Source organism: Gopherus evgoodei, chromosome 10 (assembly GCF_007399415.2).
Source record: "Gopherus evgoodei ecotype Sinaloan lineage chromosome 10, rGopEvg1_v1.p, whole genome shotgun sequence".
Taxonomy (NCBI): domain Eukaryota; kingdom Metazoa; phylum Chordata; order Testudines; family Testudinidae; genus Gopherus; species Gopherus evgoodei.
In genome coordinates this window covers 54353215-54369681 of record NC_044331.1, presented here as the reverse complement: position 1 = coordinate 54369681, position 16467 = coordinate 54353215, and the positions used below count along the sequence as shown (strand labels likewise).

Below are 16467 nucleotides of genomic sequence, written 5' to 3'. Positions count from 1 at the left end.
TTTGATATACGGTGAATTTTAAAAGGCTCTGTGTTTTGCAAGTTTCAAATTACTCCTAATGCGTATAGGGTAAGGTTTCAAAACCTCAAAAAAGGTGACAAAAATAGTCACAGAAGATGTGAGATTTCATGAGAAAAATGGGCAAAGGGGTTGAAGATTATGACCAGTTATTTCACCTCTTTGCACAGAAGATTTCCTGAGCATATGCTCTGAGGAGACCAAAGAAGCCATCTGGGATAAAACTTTAGGGTCTGCCTAGAAAGCAGCCAGTCTGATTTCTATGTACAAGCCAGAGTATCTAGTGAGCAAAAGACACAGAAAGAGGCAGAAGCCTAGTGTAAGGATGGAAGCATTCCCAGGTTTATCCCTGGGAAAAGGGAGGGTGGTTGGGAGCCCAGGCTCTCATCTCTCCCGAATCAACCCCTTCCTGGTAATTGCATTCACAGACCCCTTTCACAGGAAGACAATCCAAGATGATGTTCCATATGTAACCCCACTGAACACCTGAGGGACAAATGCCCTAAACAAAAGGCTCACACCCACTCCTTAGAATACAACTATTGTAAACACAAGACCCACGGAGGTACCAGAGGAGTTCCCGATGTCTTTTCTATATTCTGACCTATCGGCGGTTGCTGCTGACTTTATTAAGGTTGCCAAAGTGAATGGCAAAGAATGCCTATAACGGAGTGAGCCTGGGTGCCCAGATCACTCAGGTCAGGGAGACTGGCATGCTGCATGGGGAAAGCATAGAACTCTTGGCCTTTGGAAAATTTAAAACCACTGCGCCTTTAGGGGAAGTGCACTTGGAATGTGAAGGTATAGTAGGTATTTTAAAAGTTAGTATGCAGGACTGCCTTCCAGCAAGAGCTCATGCAGGTAATGCTGCATTACTATGTTCAAGGCTGTTAGATATGGTACTCATCCTAGACAGAAACATTGCTCTGTGATCCCAGGAGGGAACGGTGAAGACAGAAACAGCTAAAGGATGAGGGAACATCCCACCTTAGCTAGCATGACCAGATAGCAAGTATGAAAAATCAGGACAGGAGGTAGGGGACAATAGGGGTCTATATGAGAAAAAGCACCAAAAATGAGGATTGTCCCTATAAAAATTGGGACATCTGGTTATCCTAACCCCAGCTTAAAGAGGGAAGCAGTGTGTGTCATAAACAGATAGTTAAGGGTTAATGCCTCTTTTACCTGTAAAGGTTTAAGACGCTCAGTAAACCTTGCTGACACCTGACCAGAGGACCAATAAGAGGACAAGATACTTTCAAATCTTGGTGGAGGGAAGTCTTCATTTGCGCTCTTTGTTTTGGGTGTTATTCGCTCTTAGGACTAAGAGGGACCAGACATCAATCCAGGCTCTCCAAATCTTTCTAAGCCAATCTCTCATGTTTCAAAATTGTAAGTAAAAGCCAGGCAAGGTGGATTTTATTTTTGTTTTCTCAACTTGTAAATGTCTTTTTTTTTGCTGAGAGAATTTTACCTCTGTTTGCTGTAACTTTGAACCAAAGGCTAGAGGGGGTTCCTCTGGGCTATACGAATTTGATTACCCTGTAAAGTATTTTCATCCTGATTTTACAGAGATGATATTTACCTTTCTTTTTAAGAATCTGATTGATTTTTCCTTGTTTTAAGATCCAAGGGGTTTGGATCTGGACCCACCAGGGAATTGGTGAAGTCCCTCAAGGCCACCCAGGAAGGGGAGAGTTTTGGGGGGACAGGAAGTGCTCCAGACACTGGACTTCTGGATGGTGGCAGAGTTACCAGATCTAAGCTACTAATTAAGCTTAGAAGTGTCTATGCAGGTCCCCACATTTGTACCCTAAAGATCAGAGTGGGGAAGGAACCGTGACAGTGTATCTCCAGGGACAAGGAAGGAAGAGCCACTCCCAAAGCTATGCATTTGCAGCAGAGCAGAGAGCAGACCCAGCCTTAGAAAGCACAAGCAGAATAATCTCTAGGGGGAGTCCAGCTAGGGGAAATGGGGAAGGGTTTTTTGAAAAAGAGGGAAGATTGTACAGGGAAGTGCCTGTACTGGCTCCGAGAAGCCTTACAAGCAACTTGTGCCTGTTAAACATAATGGGGAATTAATTATGTTAGCCTACGATTGTCATTTTGCTGGTCACTTGGAGACCTAAAGGACTTATGAAAAGATAAGAAGGAATTTTTATTGACCAGATATTCAGAATGAGGTGAGAGACTATTGCAGGTTTTGTGACTTATGCCAAGCTCAGAAGAGGCCAGTATGGTTTTACAAAGCTCCCCTGCAACCTTCACTTGTAATCAAGGAGGCATTTCTTTAGATGCTAACAAATATCATGAACCCTTTGCCCCAGCCAACCCAAAGGGGAAAACATTTTGCTGAAAATGGATTACACCACTAGGTAGCCAGAAGCAATTGCTTTAACTTAGAGGCTTATATAGTGGCAAAAGCCCATTTCGCTATTTTCAGCCAAGTAGGTTTTCCTAAGGAGATTTTGTCAGATTGTGGGTAAAATCTCACATCCCAACTATTCAGTGCATTGTGGAGGATGTTTGATTTAAAACAGCTGAAGGCTGCCCCATAACACCCAGAGACAAAACAGTTTGGTTGAAAGGTTCATAGAAACACTGAAATCTATGCTGGGAATGTATGCAGACAAAAAGGGCAAGGGGCTCAGGGTGAAAAATTACCACATTATTTGTCTTTAAGGAGGTGCCCCAAGAGTCCGCAGGGGTGTCGCTACTTCATCTCCTGTATAAGAGAAAAGTGATAGAACACCTAGATCTTATCAGGCCCTTCTGGGAGAAGGGTAATGACCCAGGAGAACCAGGGATTGAATATCTACAAAAGTTCAGAAAGGAGTTAAAGGCATGCTGGACATGGTTCAAACTAACCTCATGGATAGCCAGACCACACAAACAGCATAGTATGATAAGAATGCTTGAAGCTGTGCTGTTTTGAGGTGCGGGGTTGGTAATACTACTAAAAAATTGTTCTCTGTAAAAAGGGAGCAAAATGCAAAACTCAGGGGAGGGCCCTTATGGGTTGTGAAGAGAGAAAATTAAGTCATGTACAGTGTAAAAGACCCCACAGCAAGGCTGCCCACAGACAGTGCATGTGAATAGACTTAAAATCTATCACAATACAGAAGCAATTGTGAATATGCTTTGTTGTGATGAAAGGGAGTCTGAGACACATTTCATTGATCTACAAAAAGAACAGGAGTACTTGTGGCACCTTAGAGACTAACCAATTTATTTGAACATAAGCTTTCATAGGCTACAGCCCCACTTCATCAGATACATGTAGTGGAAAATATAGAAGGAAGATCACACACACACCATTAAACAATGGGTGTTACCATAGACACTATAAGGAGAGTGATCAGTTAAGGTGAGTTATTAGCAGCAGGAGAGAAAAAGAACTGGTTTGTAGTGGTAATGAAAATGGCCCATTTCCAGCAACTGACAAGGAGATGTAAGGAACTGGGGGGTGGGGGAACAAACATGGGGAAAATAGTTTACTTTGTGTAATGGCCCACCCATTCCCAGTCTTTATTCAAGCCTAGTTTGATGGTGTCCAATTTGCAAATTAATTCCAATTCAGCAGTCTCTCATTGAAGTCTGTTTTTGAAGTTTTTTTGTTGTAATATTGCAACTTTTAGGTCTGTAATCAAGTAGCCAGAGAGACTGAAGTGTTCTCCAACTGGTTTTTGAATCTTATAATTCTTGACATGTGATTTGTGTCCATTTATTCTTTTATGTAGAGACTGTCCAGTTTGGCCAATGTACATGGCAGAGGGGCATTGCCAGCACATGATGGCATATATCACATTGGTATATGTGCAGTTGAACGAGCCCCTAACAGTGTGGATGATGTGATTAGGTCCTATGATGGTATCTCCTGAATAGATATGTCGACAGAGTTGGCAACGGGCTTTGTTACAAGGATAGGTTCCTGGGTTAGTGTTTTTGTTGTGTGGTATGCGGTTGCTGATGAGTATTTGCTTCAGGTTTGGGTGTTGTCTGTAAGCAAGGACTGGCCTGTCTCCCAAGATCTGGGAAAGTGATGGATCGTCCTTCAGGGTAGGTTGTAGATCCTTAATGATGCGCTGGAGAGGTTTTAGCTGAGGGTTGAAGGGGACAGCTAGTGGTGTTCTGTTATTTTCTTTGTTGGGTCTGTCCTGTAGTAGGTGACTTCTGGGTACTCTTCTGGTTCTGTCAATCTGTTTCTTCACTTCAGCAGGTGGGTACTGTAGTTGTAACAATGCTTGACAGAGATCTTGTAGGTGTGTGTCTCTGTCTGAGAGTTTGGAGCAAATGCGATTGTATTGTAGAGCTTCACTATAGACAATGGATCGAGTGGTGTGGTCTGGATGAAAGCTGGAGGCATGTAAGTATGTATAGCGGTCAGTAGGTTTCCGGTATAGGGCGGTGTTTATATGGCCATCGCTTATTAGCACTGTAGTGTCCAGGAAGTGGATCTCTTATGTGGACTGGTCCAGGCTGAGGTTGATGGTGAGGTGGAAATTATTGAAATCATGGTGGAATTCCTCAAGGGCTTCTTTTCCATGGGTCCAGATGATGAAGACGTCATCAATGTAGTGCAAGCAGAGCAGGGGTGTAAGGGGATGAGAGCTGAGGAAGCATTGTTCTAAGTCAGCCATAAAAATGTTGGCATACTATGGGGCCATGTGGGTACCCATAGCAGTGCCGCTGATTTGAAGGTGTATGTTGTCCTCAAATGTGAAATAGTTATGGGTGAGGACAAAGTTCAGCCACAAGGTTTGCTGTGACATTCTTGGGGATACGGTTCCTGATGGCTTGTAGTCCATCTTTGTGTGGAATGTTGGTGTTGAGGGCTTCTACATCCATAGTGGCCAGGACGGTGTTTTCTGGAAGATCACCGATGGATTGTAGTTTCCTCAGGAAGTCAGTTGTGTCTTGAAGATAGCTGGGAGTGCTGGTACCGTAGGGCCTGAGGAGGGAGTCTACATAACCAGACAATCCCACTGTCAAGGTGCCAATGCCTAAGATGATAGGGTGTCCAGGATTTCCAGATTCATGGATCTCGGGTTGAAGATAGAATACCCCTGCTCAGGGTTCTAGGGGTGTGTCTGTGCAGATTTGCTCTTGTGCTTTCAAGCAGTTTCTTGAGTAGATAGTGTAGTTTCTTTTGGTAACCCTCAGTGGGATCAGAGAGTAATGGCTTGTAGAATGTGATGTTGGAGAGCTGCCTAGAAGCCTCTTGTTCATATTCCGACCTATTCATGATGACAACAGCACCTCCTTTGTCAGCACCTCCATCGATCTAGTGGCTGAATGTCCTAATGACTCATCATTTGAAAGCACTAAGATATGCAAAGAGCTAACAGACAGAGAGGGTAGAAATCTTGGCTGCAAAAATACAAGCAGGTATTTTCTAACATATAAATGACTACTCATAAAATGGTCCACAAGATTGACTTTGTGGATCCCCAACCTGCACCTAGCAGGGCATACTGAACCACTGGGAAAGTGGACAAGCAAATCCATAAAGCAACAGAATATTCAGGATATGGGAGTAATTAAAGAGTCTGACAGTTCCTGAGCATCTCCTGTGTTGGTTCCCAAGACAAATAAGACTGTAAAGTTGTGTGTTGATTATGGAAAACTTCATACTGTCAGTTTCTGATGACTATCCTATGCCCAGAATTGATAAAATGGTATATTTTGCTTTGCCAAAAGTATCTCTTAGCACAACTGATCTGGTAAAAGTGTATTGGCAGATTCCTTTGAACAAGGACACATAGAAGAAATCTACTTTTATTACTGCTAAGGGTTTGAACTTCATGAGTTCAAAATGTTATCTTTTGGATTAATTAATGCAGGAGCCACTTTTCAGAGGCTTGTCAAACAAGTGCTAAACAGATTACAAGACTTCACATGATAATATAGCAATGTTTAGCTACTCTTGGTCACTTTACAAGAGACACTGGAGGGCTGTACTTTCAAAAAACTCAGAGATGCAAGTCTTACTGTGAAGGCTTTTAAAACGTAAAATAGGAGCAGCAAATGTTCCTTATTTGGGACACTGTGTAAGATGGTGGCCGAATCTCTCCTGAACCCTTGAAAGTAGAAGCTATTAGCCCCAGACCAAAAAGCAGATCCTATCCTTCATAGGCATAATTAACTATTACTGCCAATTTATGCAGGAGTTTGTTGACATTATGTCCACTATCACAAACTTCTGCAAGAAGACAAAGCCAAACAGAGTGGTGTGGACAAAAGCTTGTTAAAAGAGTTTTGATAAAGAAAATCTTGTCAGAAAAGCCTGTTGTGGCCATTCCAGATTTTGACAAAACGCACGTGAATGCATCAGACATTGGTTTAGATTCAGTCCTAATGCAGTCAGGGGAAAGTATAAAAACTAGCTCACTGCTTTCTTGAATAAAAAAACCGGCACCCAGCAAACAATTACTTTGTCATAGAAAAGAGTGGTATGCCATTGTATGGGTTATCCTGCACTTAAGGCCCTTTTTCTAACAAAAAATTCAGGGTTCTAACTGACCACTCTCCAACAGTCTGGTTACACAAAACTAAGGGCACCAATTCCAAACTGCTGCTTCGGCGTATGATGCTCCAAGAATACATGGAAATTGTGCATATTAAAAGGGAAAGAAAATATAGTGGTAGATGGTCTGTCCAGGAAAGAGGATTCTGATCCCCTGCCTGCAGTTCAGCCTGTGGCTGACCATCCTGCAGCACTGTAAGAGGGGAGGTGTGACCCTAGGAGCCTCTCAGTGCTAACTGGCAGAGAGCGCACCATATTTAACTCATATCAGACCTGACAAACTCATTACCCTTCAACATACTTTTGTCATAATATGCATCTAAAAGGTGTCATATATCATACGTAAATTGGTGACACGCTGGTCCCAAAAATCACTTTGTGATTTACATACAGATTATGTACAAGGAGTCGTATCCGTGTGCTGGAAATGTATTCTTAAAATGTACTTGGGAGGCAGTGCATAAAGCAAGCCTGCCCTAGGCAAAGGAATGTGTATTTACCTGCCTGATTAGCCTGATAACTGGCAAAGAAAAGACGGTTACTCACCTTTGTAACTGTTGTTCTTCGAGATGTGTTGCTCATATCCATTCCAGGTAGGTGTACGCGCCGCGCGTGCACGTCTGCCGGAAACTTTTTACCCTAGCAACTCCAGTGGGCCGGCAGGTCGCCCCCTAGAGTGGCGCCACTATGGCACTAGATATATACCCCTGCCGGCCCGCCCGCTCCTCAGTTCCTTCTTGCCAGCTACTCCGACAGTGGGGAAGGAGGGCGGGTGTGGAATGGATATGAGCAACACATCTAGAAGAACAACAGTTACAAAGATGAGTAACCGTCTTTTCTTCTTCGAGTGATTGCTCATATCCATTCCAGATAGGTGATTCCCAAGCCTTACCTAGGCGGTGGGGTCGGAGTGAGAAGTCGCGGCCTGGAGCACTGCCAAACCAAAGGCCGGAACATCTCTGGACTGCTGGACCAGGGCGTAATGGGAAGCGAATGTATGGACCGATGACCAGGTCGCCGCCCTACAGATCTCTTGTATTGGCACGCGGGCAAGGAAAGCCAGCGATGATGCCTGTGCTCTGGTGGAGTGAGCAGTCACACGGCCCGTCGGAACTTGGGCCAGGTTGTAGCAGGTCCTGATGCAGGAGGTAACCCATGAAGATAACCTTTGGGAGGAAATCGGCAGCCCCTTGACCCGGTCCGCTAATGCCACAAATAACTGAGGGGACTTGCGGAAGGGTTTGGTCCTGTCCACATAAAATGCTAGTGCCCGTCGGACATCTAGCAAGTGGAGCTGCTGCTCCCTGCGGGACGAATGGGGCTTGGGGAAGAAGACTGGGAGGGAAATCTCTTGGTTCACATGGAAAGCTGAGACCACATTGGGAAGAAAGGCAGGGCGAGGCCTCAGCTGTACCTTGTCTCTATGGAAGACAGTATACGGTGGGTCCACCGTGAGGGCCCTCAGCTCTGACACTCGTCTAGCTGAGGTAATGGCCACAAGGAAGGCGGTCTTCCACGAGAGGTAAAGCAGGGAGCAAGTAGCTAATGGCTCGAATGGAGGGCCCATGAGCCGAGTCAGGACCAGGTTGAGGTCCCATGAAGGGGCCGGAGGGCGAATTTGTGTATAAAGCCGCTCCAGCCCCTTCAGGAATCTCGCCACCATAGGGTGAGAGAAGACAGAACATCCGTCCACTCCAGGATGAAACGCGGAGATGGCGGCTAGGTGGACTCGGAGGGACGACAATGCCAGACCCTGGGTCTTAAGGGACCAGATGTAGTCCAAAAGAGTGGTGACGGGAGTCTCCATAGGGCGAAGAGCTTTCTCTGAACACCAGCAGGAGAAACGCTTCCACTTAGCTGTGTAAGTCGCTCTCGTGGCAGGCTTTCTGCTGCCCATGAGAACCTCGCGAACCGGGGTGGAACATCGCAACTCAGAGTCTGTCAACCATGCAAGAGCCATGCCGTCAGGTGAAGAGACGGAAGGTCCGGGTGACAGAGCCTGCCATGGTCCTGAGTGATCAGGTCCCGATGAAGGGGCAGGGCAACTGGGTTGGCTACTGAGAGGTCCAGCAACATGGGGTACCAGTGTTGTCTGGCCCATGCTGGAGCTATGAGAATCACCCGGGCTCTGTCTCTGCGCACCTTGATGAGAACTCTGTGAATCAGCGGGATGGGCGGGAAAGCATAACACAGGTGGGCTGTCCACGGGATAAGGAATGCATCCGCTAGAGACCCTGGCTCCCGACCCTGGAAGGAGCAGAATGTTCGACACTTCCTGTTCACCCTGGACGCAAAGAGGTCCATCCGGGGACGACCCCACCTCTGGAAGAGTGAGAGGTGGACGTCCGGACGGAGGGACCACTCGTGCGAACGGAAGGATCTGCTCAGCCGATCCGCTAGGGTGTTCCGCACTCCCGGGAGATAGGAGGCGGACAGGTGAATCGAATGGGCTATGTAAAACTCCCAGAGACGTATTGCCTCAAGACAGAGTGGAGAGGACCTGGTGCCGCCCTGCTTGTTGATGTAAAACATGGTCGTTGTGTTGTCGGTGAAGACCGCGACACAACGACCTTGAAGGAGATGGACAAACGCTTGACAAGCAAGGCGGACCGCCCTCAACTCTCGTACGTTGATATGGAGGTTGATCTCTTGTGGTGTCCACAAGCCCTGAGTTCTCTGGGTGCCGCAGTGAGCCCCTCATCCCAGATCGGAGGCGTCCGTGGTCACGGATGCCGAAGGTTGGGGCGGATGGAACGGGAGCCCTGCACAGACTACCGATTGGTCCAGCCACCAGCGAAGAGAGTCCAGCACCCTCTGAGGGACGGTGACGACCGTGTCCAACGACTGTCTGGCCGGCTGATACTGCGCAATGAGCCATGATTGAAGAGGTCTCATGCGGAGTCAGACATATGCTGTTACAAACGTGCAGGCTGCCATGTGGCCTAGGAGGGCCAGGCACGTTCGTAGAGAGGTCATCAGGGCCGCTCGCAAACATAGAATGATGTCCGACAATGACTGGAACCTGGGTAAGGGTAACAAGGCCCTGGCCAGGGTAGAATCTAGAACGGCCCCGATAAACTCTATCCGCTGCGTGGGGAGTAGAGTAGACTTGTCCACATTGATTACGAGGCCCAAGGTCGCAAAGAGGGTGCTGATCCTGTCGACATGGTCGCGGACCTGTAGCTCCGACGTGCCTCGGATCAGCCAGTCGTCCAAGTAGGGGAAGACGTGGATGCGGCAACGTCGAAGGTGTGCGACGATGACTGCCATGCATTTTGTAAACACTCTCGGGGCCGTAGAGAGGCCAAACGGAAGGACCGCAAATTGGTAATGTTGGCGGTCGGCCACGAAGCGGAGGAAACGCCTGTGTTGGGGGGCAATCGAGATGTGAAAGTAGGTGTCCTGCATATCGAGGGCGGCGTACCAGTCTCCAGGATCCAGGGAAGGTATGATGGTTCCAAGGGATACCATGCGGAACTTCAACTTCACGATATACTTGTTGAGTTCCCGCAGGTTGAGAATGGGCCTGAGGCCGCCCTTGGATTTGGGGATTAGAAAGTAACGGGAATAAAACCCCTTGCCCTTCTCGTTTTCCGGAACCGCCTCTATGGCTCCCTTGGCAAGGAGCGCGTGCACCTCCTGATGGAGGAATTGCTCGTGAGAGGGGTCCCTGAAGAGGGACGGGGAAGGTGGGTGGGAGGGTGGGGACGAAGACAATTGCAGGCGATAACCAGCCTGCACCGTACGCAAGACCCAACGGTCCGACGTTATTTGGGTCCACGCCGGGAGGAAAAAAAAAAGGTGGTTGGAAAACTGCGGGGAAGGATCCGGAGGGGAAACTGGTACTGCACCCCCGGGCGCACCTTCAAAATGAAGGCTTAGGTCCTGGAGGGGCCTTGGTGGAGCCTTGGTTCTGCTCCGTTTGCCCACCAGACTGCCTGCGGCGGTTGTTCCTGCCTCGGCACCTTGAAAGGTCCTGCCGTGGGTGGAACTGAGAGTATGTCCGCCGCTGCTGCTGCTGGTTTTGCTGCCTGAATGGCCTACGTTGTGTCGCCGGCGTATGCATGCCCAGCGACCTTATTATGACCCTGTTATCTTTAAGATCCTTCAATCTAGGGTCTGTTTTATCCGAAAACAGGCCCTGGCCTTCGAAGGGGAGGTCCTGGATTGTGTGCTGGAGCTCCGGCGGAAGGCCAGAGACCTGCAGCCAAGAAATCAGGTGCATCGTGAGCCCCGAAGCTAGGGTCCGAGCGGCCGAGTCGGCAGCATCAAGGGAGGCCTGTAGCGATGTTCTTGCTACTTTCTTGCCCTCATCCAGGATGGCAGAAAATTCCTGGCGTGCATCCTGGGGCAAGAGCTCCACAAACTTCCCCGCTGCTACCCAGGAATTGAAGGAGTAGCGGCTGAGGAGGGCCTGTTGGTTTGAGACCCGGAGCTGCAGCGCCCCCACCGAATAGACCTTGCGGCCCAGGAGGTCCATCCGCCTCGCCTCCTTCGACTTGGGCGCTGGGGCCTCTTGCCCGTGGCGCTCCCTATCATTCACTGACTGGACCACCAATGAGCAGGGGGTCGGGTGAACATATAAGTATTCATAGCCCTTTGAGGGGGCCATGTACTTTCGCTCCACCCCTCGAGCCGTCGGAGGGATGGAGGCCGGTGACTGCCAAATGTTAGTGGCATTAGTCTGGATCGTCTTTATGAAGGGCAGGGCCACCCTGGTGGGCGCATCGGATGAAAGGATGCTCACCACCGGGTCCTCAATTTCCGACACCTCCTCCGCCTGCAAGTTCAGGTTCTGTGCCACTCGGCGGAGGAGGTCCTGGTGTGCTCTCAAATCCAGTGGGGGGGGGGGGCTGGAGGACGAGGTGCCTGCCACTGCCTCATCCGGAGACGAGGACGAGGAGACCCCCGGCAACCAGGTGTCCACGAGAGGCTCCGTGAGGGGCTGCACCTCCGTTTCCAGAGGGAGCCCTGGGTCCCGGTGAGTACCGTCCGTTTCCAGGGAGTGAGGGGGTCTAGACGCCGTCGCCTCCGGTGGTCTGCGCTCTGCCACAGGGCGGGGGGTAATGTGTTGCGGACCCTGGGACTGAGAGTATGCCCATGGGGTCCAAAACCCCCACTGTGGAGGCCCTCGTTCTTGTGGCGGAGGGTCTTGGAACAGGGCCGCGTGCCTGTCCTGTGCCATGGCATAGACACTGCCAGTGTGGGAGGAAACCAACGGCTCTCTAGAAGGCCAAGGGGGCGCTGAGCTTGGTTGATATGCAGCTCTATGCGCCGTGACTGACGCTTCCCTCGGTGCCGAGGCTCGGTGCCGCGACCCACATCGGTACCGGGATCGGGACTGGGAACGGCGTGATGATCTGTGCCTAGATCCCGACCGGGAGCGGGAACGATGTCGGTGCCGGGAGCGGGACCGCGACCTTCTGTGAACACGGTGCCGGGCCGGCAGCGGAGACCTGGACCTACCACCAGTGCAGTGCCAGGAGGTAGATCAGGTTCGGGACCTGCCACCGGTTCGGTGCCGGGAGGTCGACTGCGGGGCCGAACGCCGAGGCGAACGGCTCCTGGAGTCTCGGTGCCGGTGGTGAGATGAGCCCGACCGGGACCGTGTGGATGGTGATCGGTGCCACGAGTACGACCGGTACCGTCTGGGCGACCGGTGCCGGGACTCCGAGCGGTGCCCCGAGTGTGAGCGTTCGCGCCTCCGGGGTGATCGGTACCAGGACTCGGGAGACAGCGCTCTAAGCATCGGCTTACCCCGGAAGTTATGCGTCCCGGGGGTGCCGGCTGAGGCTGAGATGGCTCTGTTAGTGCAATTAAGTCCCGAGCCGAGGCGAAGGTCTCCAACGTCGATGGGACCCTTAGCTCGACCCCTGATCTTACGGGGGAGCTAGGTGGAGCTGGACTCGACGGACCTTCTGGGCCCGGAGTCGACAGCAGTCCGGCAGGCGGTGCCGCGGCAAAGGTAGGTGCCGGGCGGTCCGCTCGGGCCTGCCTTGATGGTGTCGCAGATCTGCTCCCGGTGCCGGAGATGGTCGGTGCCGGGGAGTCTTGCCGGTGCCGGCGCGGTCCGGTGCCAGAGTAGAACTGGCTGACTGCGCCGCCGGTGCCGGAAACAGGGCCACTTCCATGAGGAGAGCGCGAAGTCTTTGGCCTCCCTCCTTTTTAGTGCGAGGCTTAAAAGCCTTGCAAATGCGGCACTTGTCGCTAATGTGCAATTCCCCAAGGCACTTAAGGCACGCGTCATGGGGATCGCTCGTAGGCATCGGCTTCTTGCACGCCGAGCACTGCTTGAAGCCCGGCGAGCCAGGCATGGGCCCGGTGCCGGGGAGGGCAACGGCCCACCCGTAGGCAACGTTTGATAACTATTTACAGGATTCTAACTAACTATTATACTAAAAGGCTATCTACTACTTAACTAAGAACTATCTACAAACAAACGACGAAGACGAACAGGAGAGCTAGGGACGTGGAGGTCAGCAAGCCGCACTCCACAGTTCCAGCAACCGACACGGCGGTAAGAAGGAACTGAGGAGCGGGCAGGCCGGCAGGGGTATATATCTAGTGCCATAGTTGCGCCACTCTAGGGGGCGACCTGCCAGCCCACTGGAGTTGCTAGGGTAAAAAGTTTCCAGCAGACGTGCACGCGCGACACATACACCTACCTGGAATGGATATGAGCAATCACTCGAAGAACAACAATAAAAATACATTTACACGTACAGCAGACAAAGCTATCAAGTTAACAAGCTAATGAGCTCAGTAGGGGGACCAAGGGTTCCTGGCTCTTGACATCTAGAAAATGGACTTTGGGTAATATAAATGTGATGTTGCACTCTATATGATTTTATGAATACAATGTAACTGAAATATGCTTCATGCAAGAGATCTCTTGTAAGGGCCCATTACAAAGCTTATAATCTACTGAGTGTGGTCATCCTATTTGTATAAATGTATCACTCTTGTATCTGAAACTAGAAATATGAAATACAACTGAGGGCCTATTGTAATTATGCAAAGTGTGGGCCATTAATGGTGGTTTGGAATCTTGATGGCTCCCATCAACCAGGATAATTGACTGCAGATGGCTCTGTTTTACCTATAAGTCTTCCTGTATAGGTGTGTGCTGGTAAGTAAGACTTCATTACCCACAATGACATGTGATCAAGTCATCCGAACTGGACTCCATCTTTAACCTTGTCCTTTTCCATTGAGAAGGAGGGGTAGGAACCCAGAGAGGGACAAAGGATTCTTGCCTTATGCAAAAGATATAGTAAGTGGGTGGAACAGAACAAAGAGGAGAGGGCCATCATAAGAAATCCCCTAGCTATCACCTGAGCTGGAACAAGGGCCATACCAGGGGAAAGGATTTTGCCCAGAGTAGGAAGACGTCCAGTCTGTGAAAGAAACGTATTAAACATCTCTGAGGGTGAGATTTTAATCTGTATTCAGTTTTACTATTGCACTAGACTCAGACTTGTGTGTTTTATTTTATTTTGCTTGGTAATTCACTTTGTTCTGTCTGCTACTACTTGGAACCACTTAAATCCCACTTTCTGTATTTAATAAAATCACTTTACTTATTAATTAACCCAGAGTACGTATTAATACCTGGGGGGGAGGGGCAAACAACTGTGCATCTCTCTATCAGTGTTATAGAGGGCGAACAATTTATGAGTTTACCCTGTAGAAGCTTTATACAGGGTATAACAGATTTATTTGGGGTTTAGACCCCGCTGGGAGTTGGGCATCTGAGTGTTAAGGACAAGAACACTTCTGTAAGTTGCTTTCAGTTAAGTCTGCAGCTTTGAGACACGTGGTTCAGACCCTGGGTCTGTGTTGGAGAAGATGGGTGTGTCTGACTCAGCAAGACAGGGTGCTGGGGTCCTGATCTGGCAGGGAAAGCAGGGACAGAAGTAGTCTTGGCACATCAGTTGGCAGCTCCCAAGGGGGTTTCTGTGACCCAACCTGTTACAATAAGGGGAGCAGATGAGACAGGCATGGTCTACGTATTCTGCCGCAGCAGGAGGCTGGAACTTGAGGTCCCTTCCAGTTGGACATTTCTATGATTCTATCTGGTCTGGCTGCTGTCAGCGACAGGATACTGGACTATATGCACCACAGGTCTGACTGAGCCTGGCAATTCTTGTGAAGCCAGATTCCCTGAAGGTTAGATAAGCAGCAAAACATGATACACATTAGAAATTCAGCCTCTCAGACAGGTAGACATTTTTCAGTTTCTATCTTATGAACTCTGTCATTTTTATACTGTTGCAACCCGTTTCAGGACTAAGCCATTCTCTCCTCCCAGCAGCACAACTTAAGAATAAGCGGACATTTCCCACAGAGTGGAAACCCAGGCCATCACCAAATCATGGTCCAGACACTAAACTGAATTGACTGTTGCTGAACTGACCCTGTTCTGTCTCCTCTGCTCCCTGCCCCTCACCCTCAGCCCACTTATTTGTCCTATCTTACTTTTAGAGACAGTCAGATCTTTGGGAGCAAGGACTGATTTATTGTGTGTCTGTACAGCACCTTGTACAATGGAGCCCAATCCGATTGTGGTGTTTGGGACTTATACATGTTGAATAATATGTGCTAAGATGGTTGAATAGCTGCAGAATGTTGAAGCAGCAAGATGCATTTCTGCTCTCTCAGGAAGGAGGAAACCCAAATCCAGCATTGTGAATTAGCAGACCCAGGTGCAACAGTAACAGATATTCTGTGACTGGGCAGGTTAGGTTGCACCAACATTTAAAATGTATACTTACAAAGTAAAGAGCAATGTAACAAAGTGTAGGGGACTGAATTACTAGAGACCAAGTTAAAGTTTATTCTGAATCAGCTACAGCACAAGGGCTGACCAACTTCTCCTTCCACCAGGATGGGTCGAAGCCTCTCTCCAAGCCTCCCTAGCACTAAGACATTAGCCCTTTGAGCATTTTATGCACATATAAAGGATACTATAGAAACACCACAGACACCAAGAAGGAAAATGCCTAGCAAATTGTAACAGCTTAAATTAAAACTGTCAGCTCCTTGTACCTGTAGTAATGCCAGGTCAGCGTCCTGAGCCAGCTGCTGCAGATTCTTCACAGCAGAGGTAGTTTTAATCACTCTCACCAGGGCTGGGGAACAGTCCAATGGAAGCTCATTAAGCAACGATTTCTCATCATTCAGTAGTAATAAGGCATGGTAAGGCCTGTAGAAATAACATTGTCATCTGTAATTACTTCCTTCTTGAAGGATGAGCTACCCCTCACTATGGCACAGAGCTGGAGCATGTGGTCAAGCTACTGGCAAAACAGATCTGATACTATGATAGCTATAGCTAAGGACTATGTTCACAGTTAGTTCATTCTTGTTTACATCAAGACAAGCTGCCTTCTGCCAAAAGGAGTCTTAAACCTCTATCACCATTTGGAAAGCCTAAAAGCTAGCCAGACAGGTGGACAGATTGTGGTCCCAAGGGAGCAGGGATGAAATGCACACACCTCACTGTGAACTGCTGATCAGAACTGGGCACTAAATGAAAGTAACACAGCAGGTGACTTTTGCAGCTAAGCCTCCATAGAACAGCGGGAAACAAAAATGGGACATCTCCCCCCCCCCCCAAAAAAAAAAAAAAGGCCTATAGGAAATACCAATCTTTCCGAATTTAGACACTTCATGGAACTGTGATATGGACAGGAAGTCACTTCAACACGAATATGGTTTCAATGAAGTGTTTGCTTTTAAGGATGGCACTTTGAATGGGGAATATCTTGCAATAACCTCTAAGATAAGATCTTCCAATTGTAAATAATGCAGATGCTGGCTGCTGCATTACTTTAAAAAAAAAAATCAGCATTGCCACTGAGTGTGATCAGTCAATAACAGTGCCACAAATACCTGGAGGGGAAAAAATCTAGACACAAGAG

General features: G+C 48.8%; 1 protein-coding gene across 14 annotated transcripts in view; it reads right to left on the bottom strand.

Moving 5' to 3' along the window:
- NPRL3 (NPR3 like, GATOR1 complex subunit) overlaps positions 1-16467 on the bottom strand; it is a 122023-nt gene that overhangs the window by 63606 nt on the left and 41950 nt on the right. For 13 of the 14 annotated variants that reach the window (XM_030578923.1, XM_030578930.1, XM_030578920.1 and 10 more), the window contains one exon: positions 15593-15749. The exons of the other annotated variant lie outside the window; for it this stretch is intronic. In XM_030578923.1, the coding sequence (XP_030434783.1) occupies positions 15593-15749 (157 nt within the window). The remainder of the gene's footprint in view (positions 1-15592; positions 15750-16467) is intronic. 14 annotated transcript variants of the gene reach the window in all.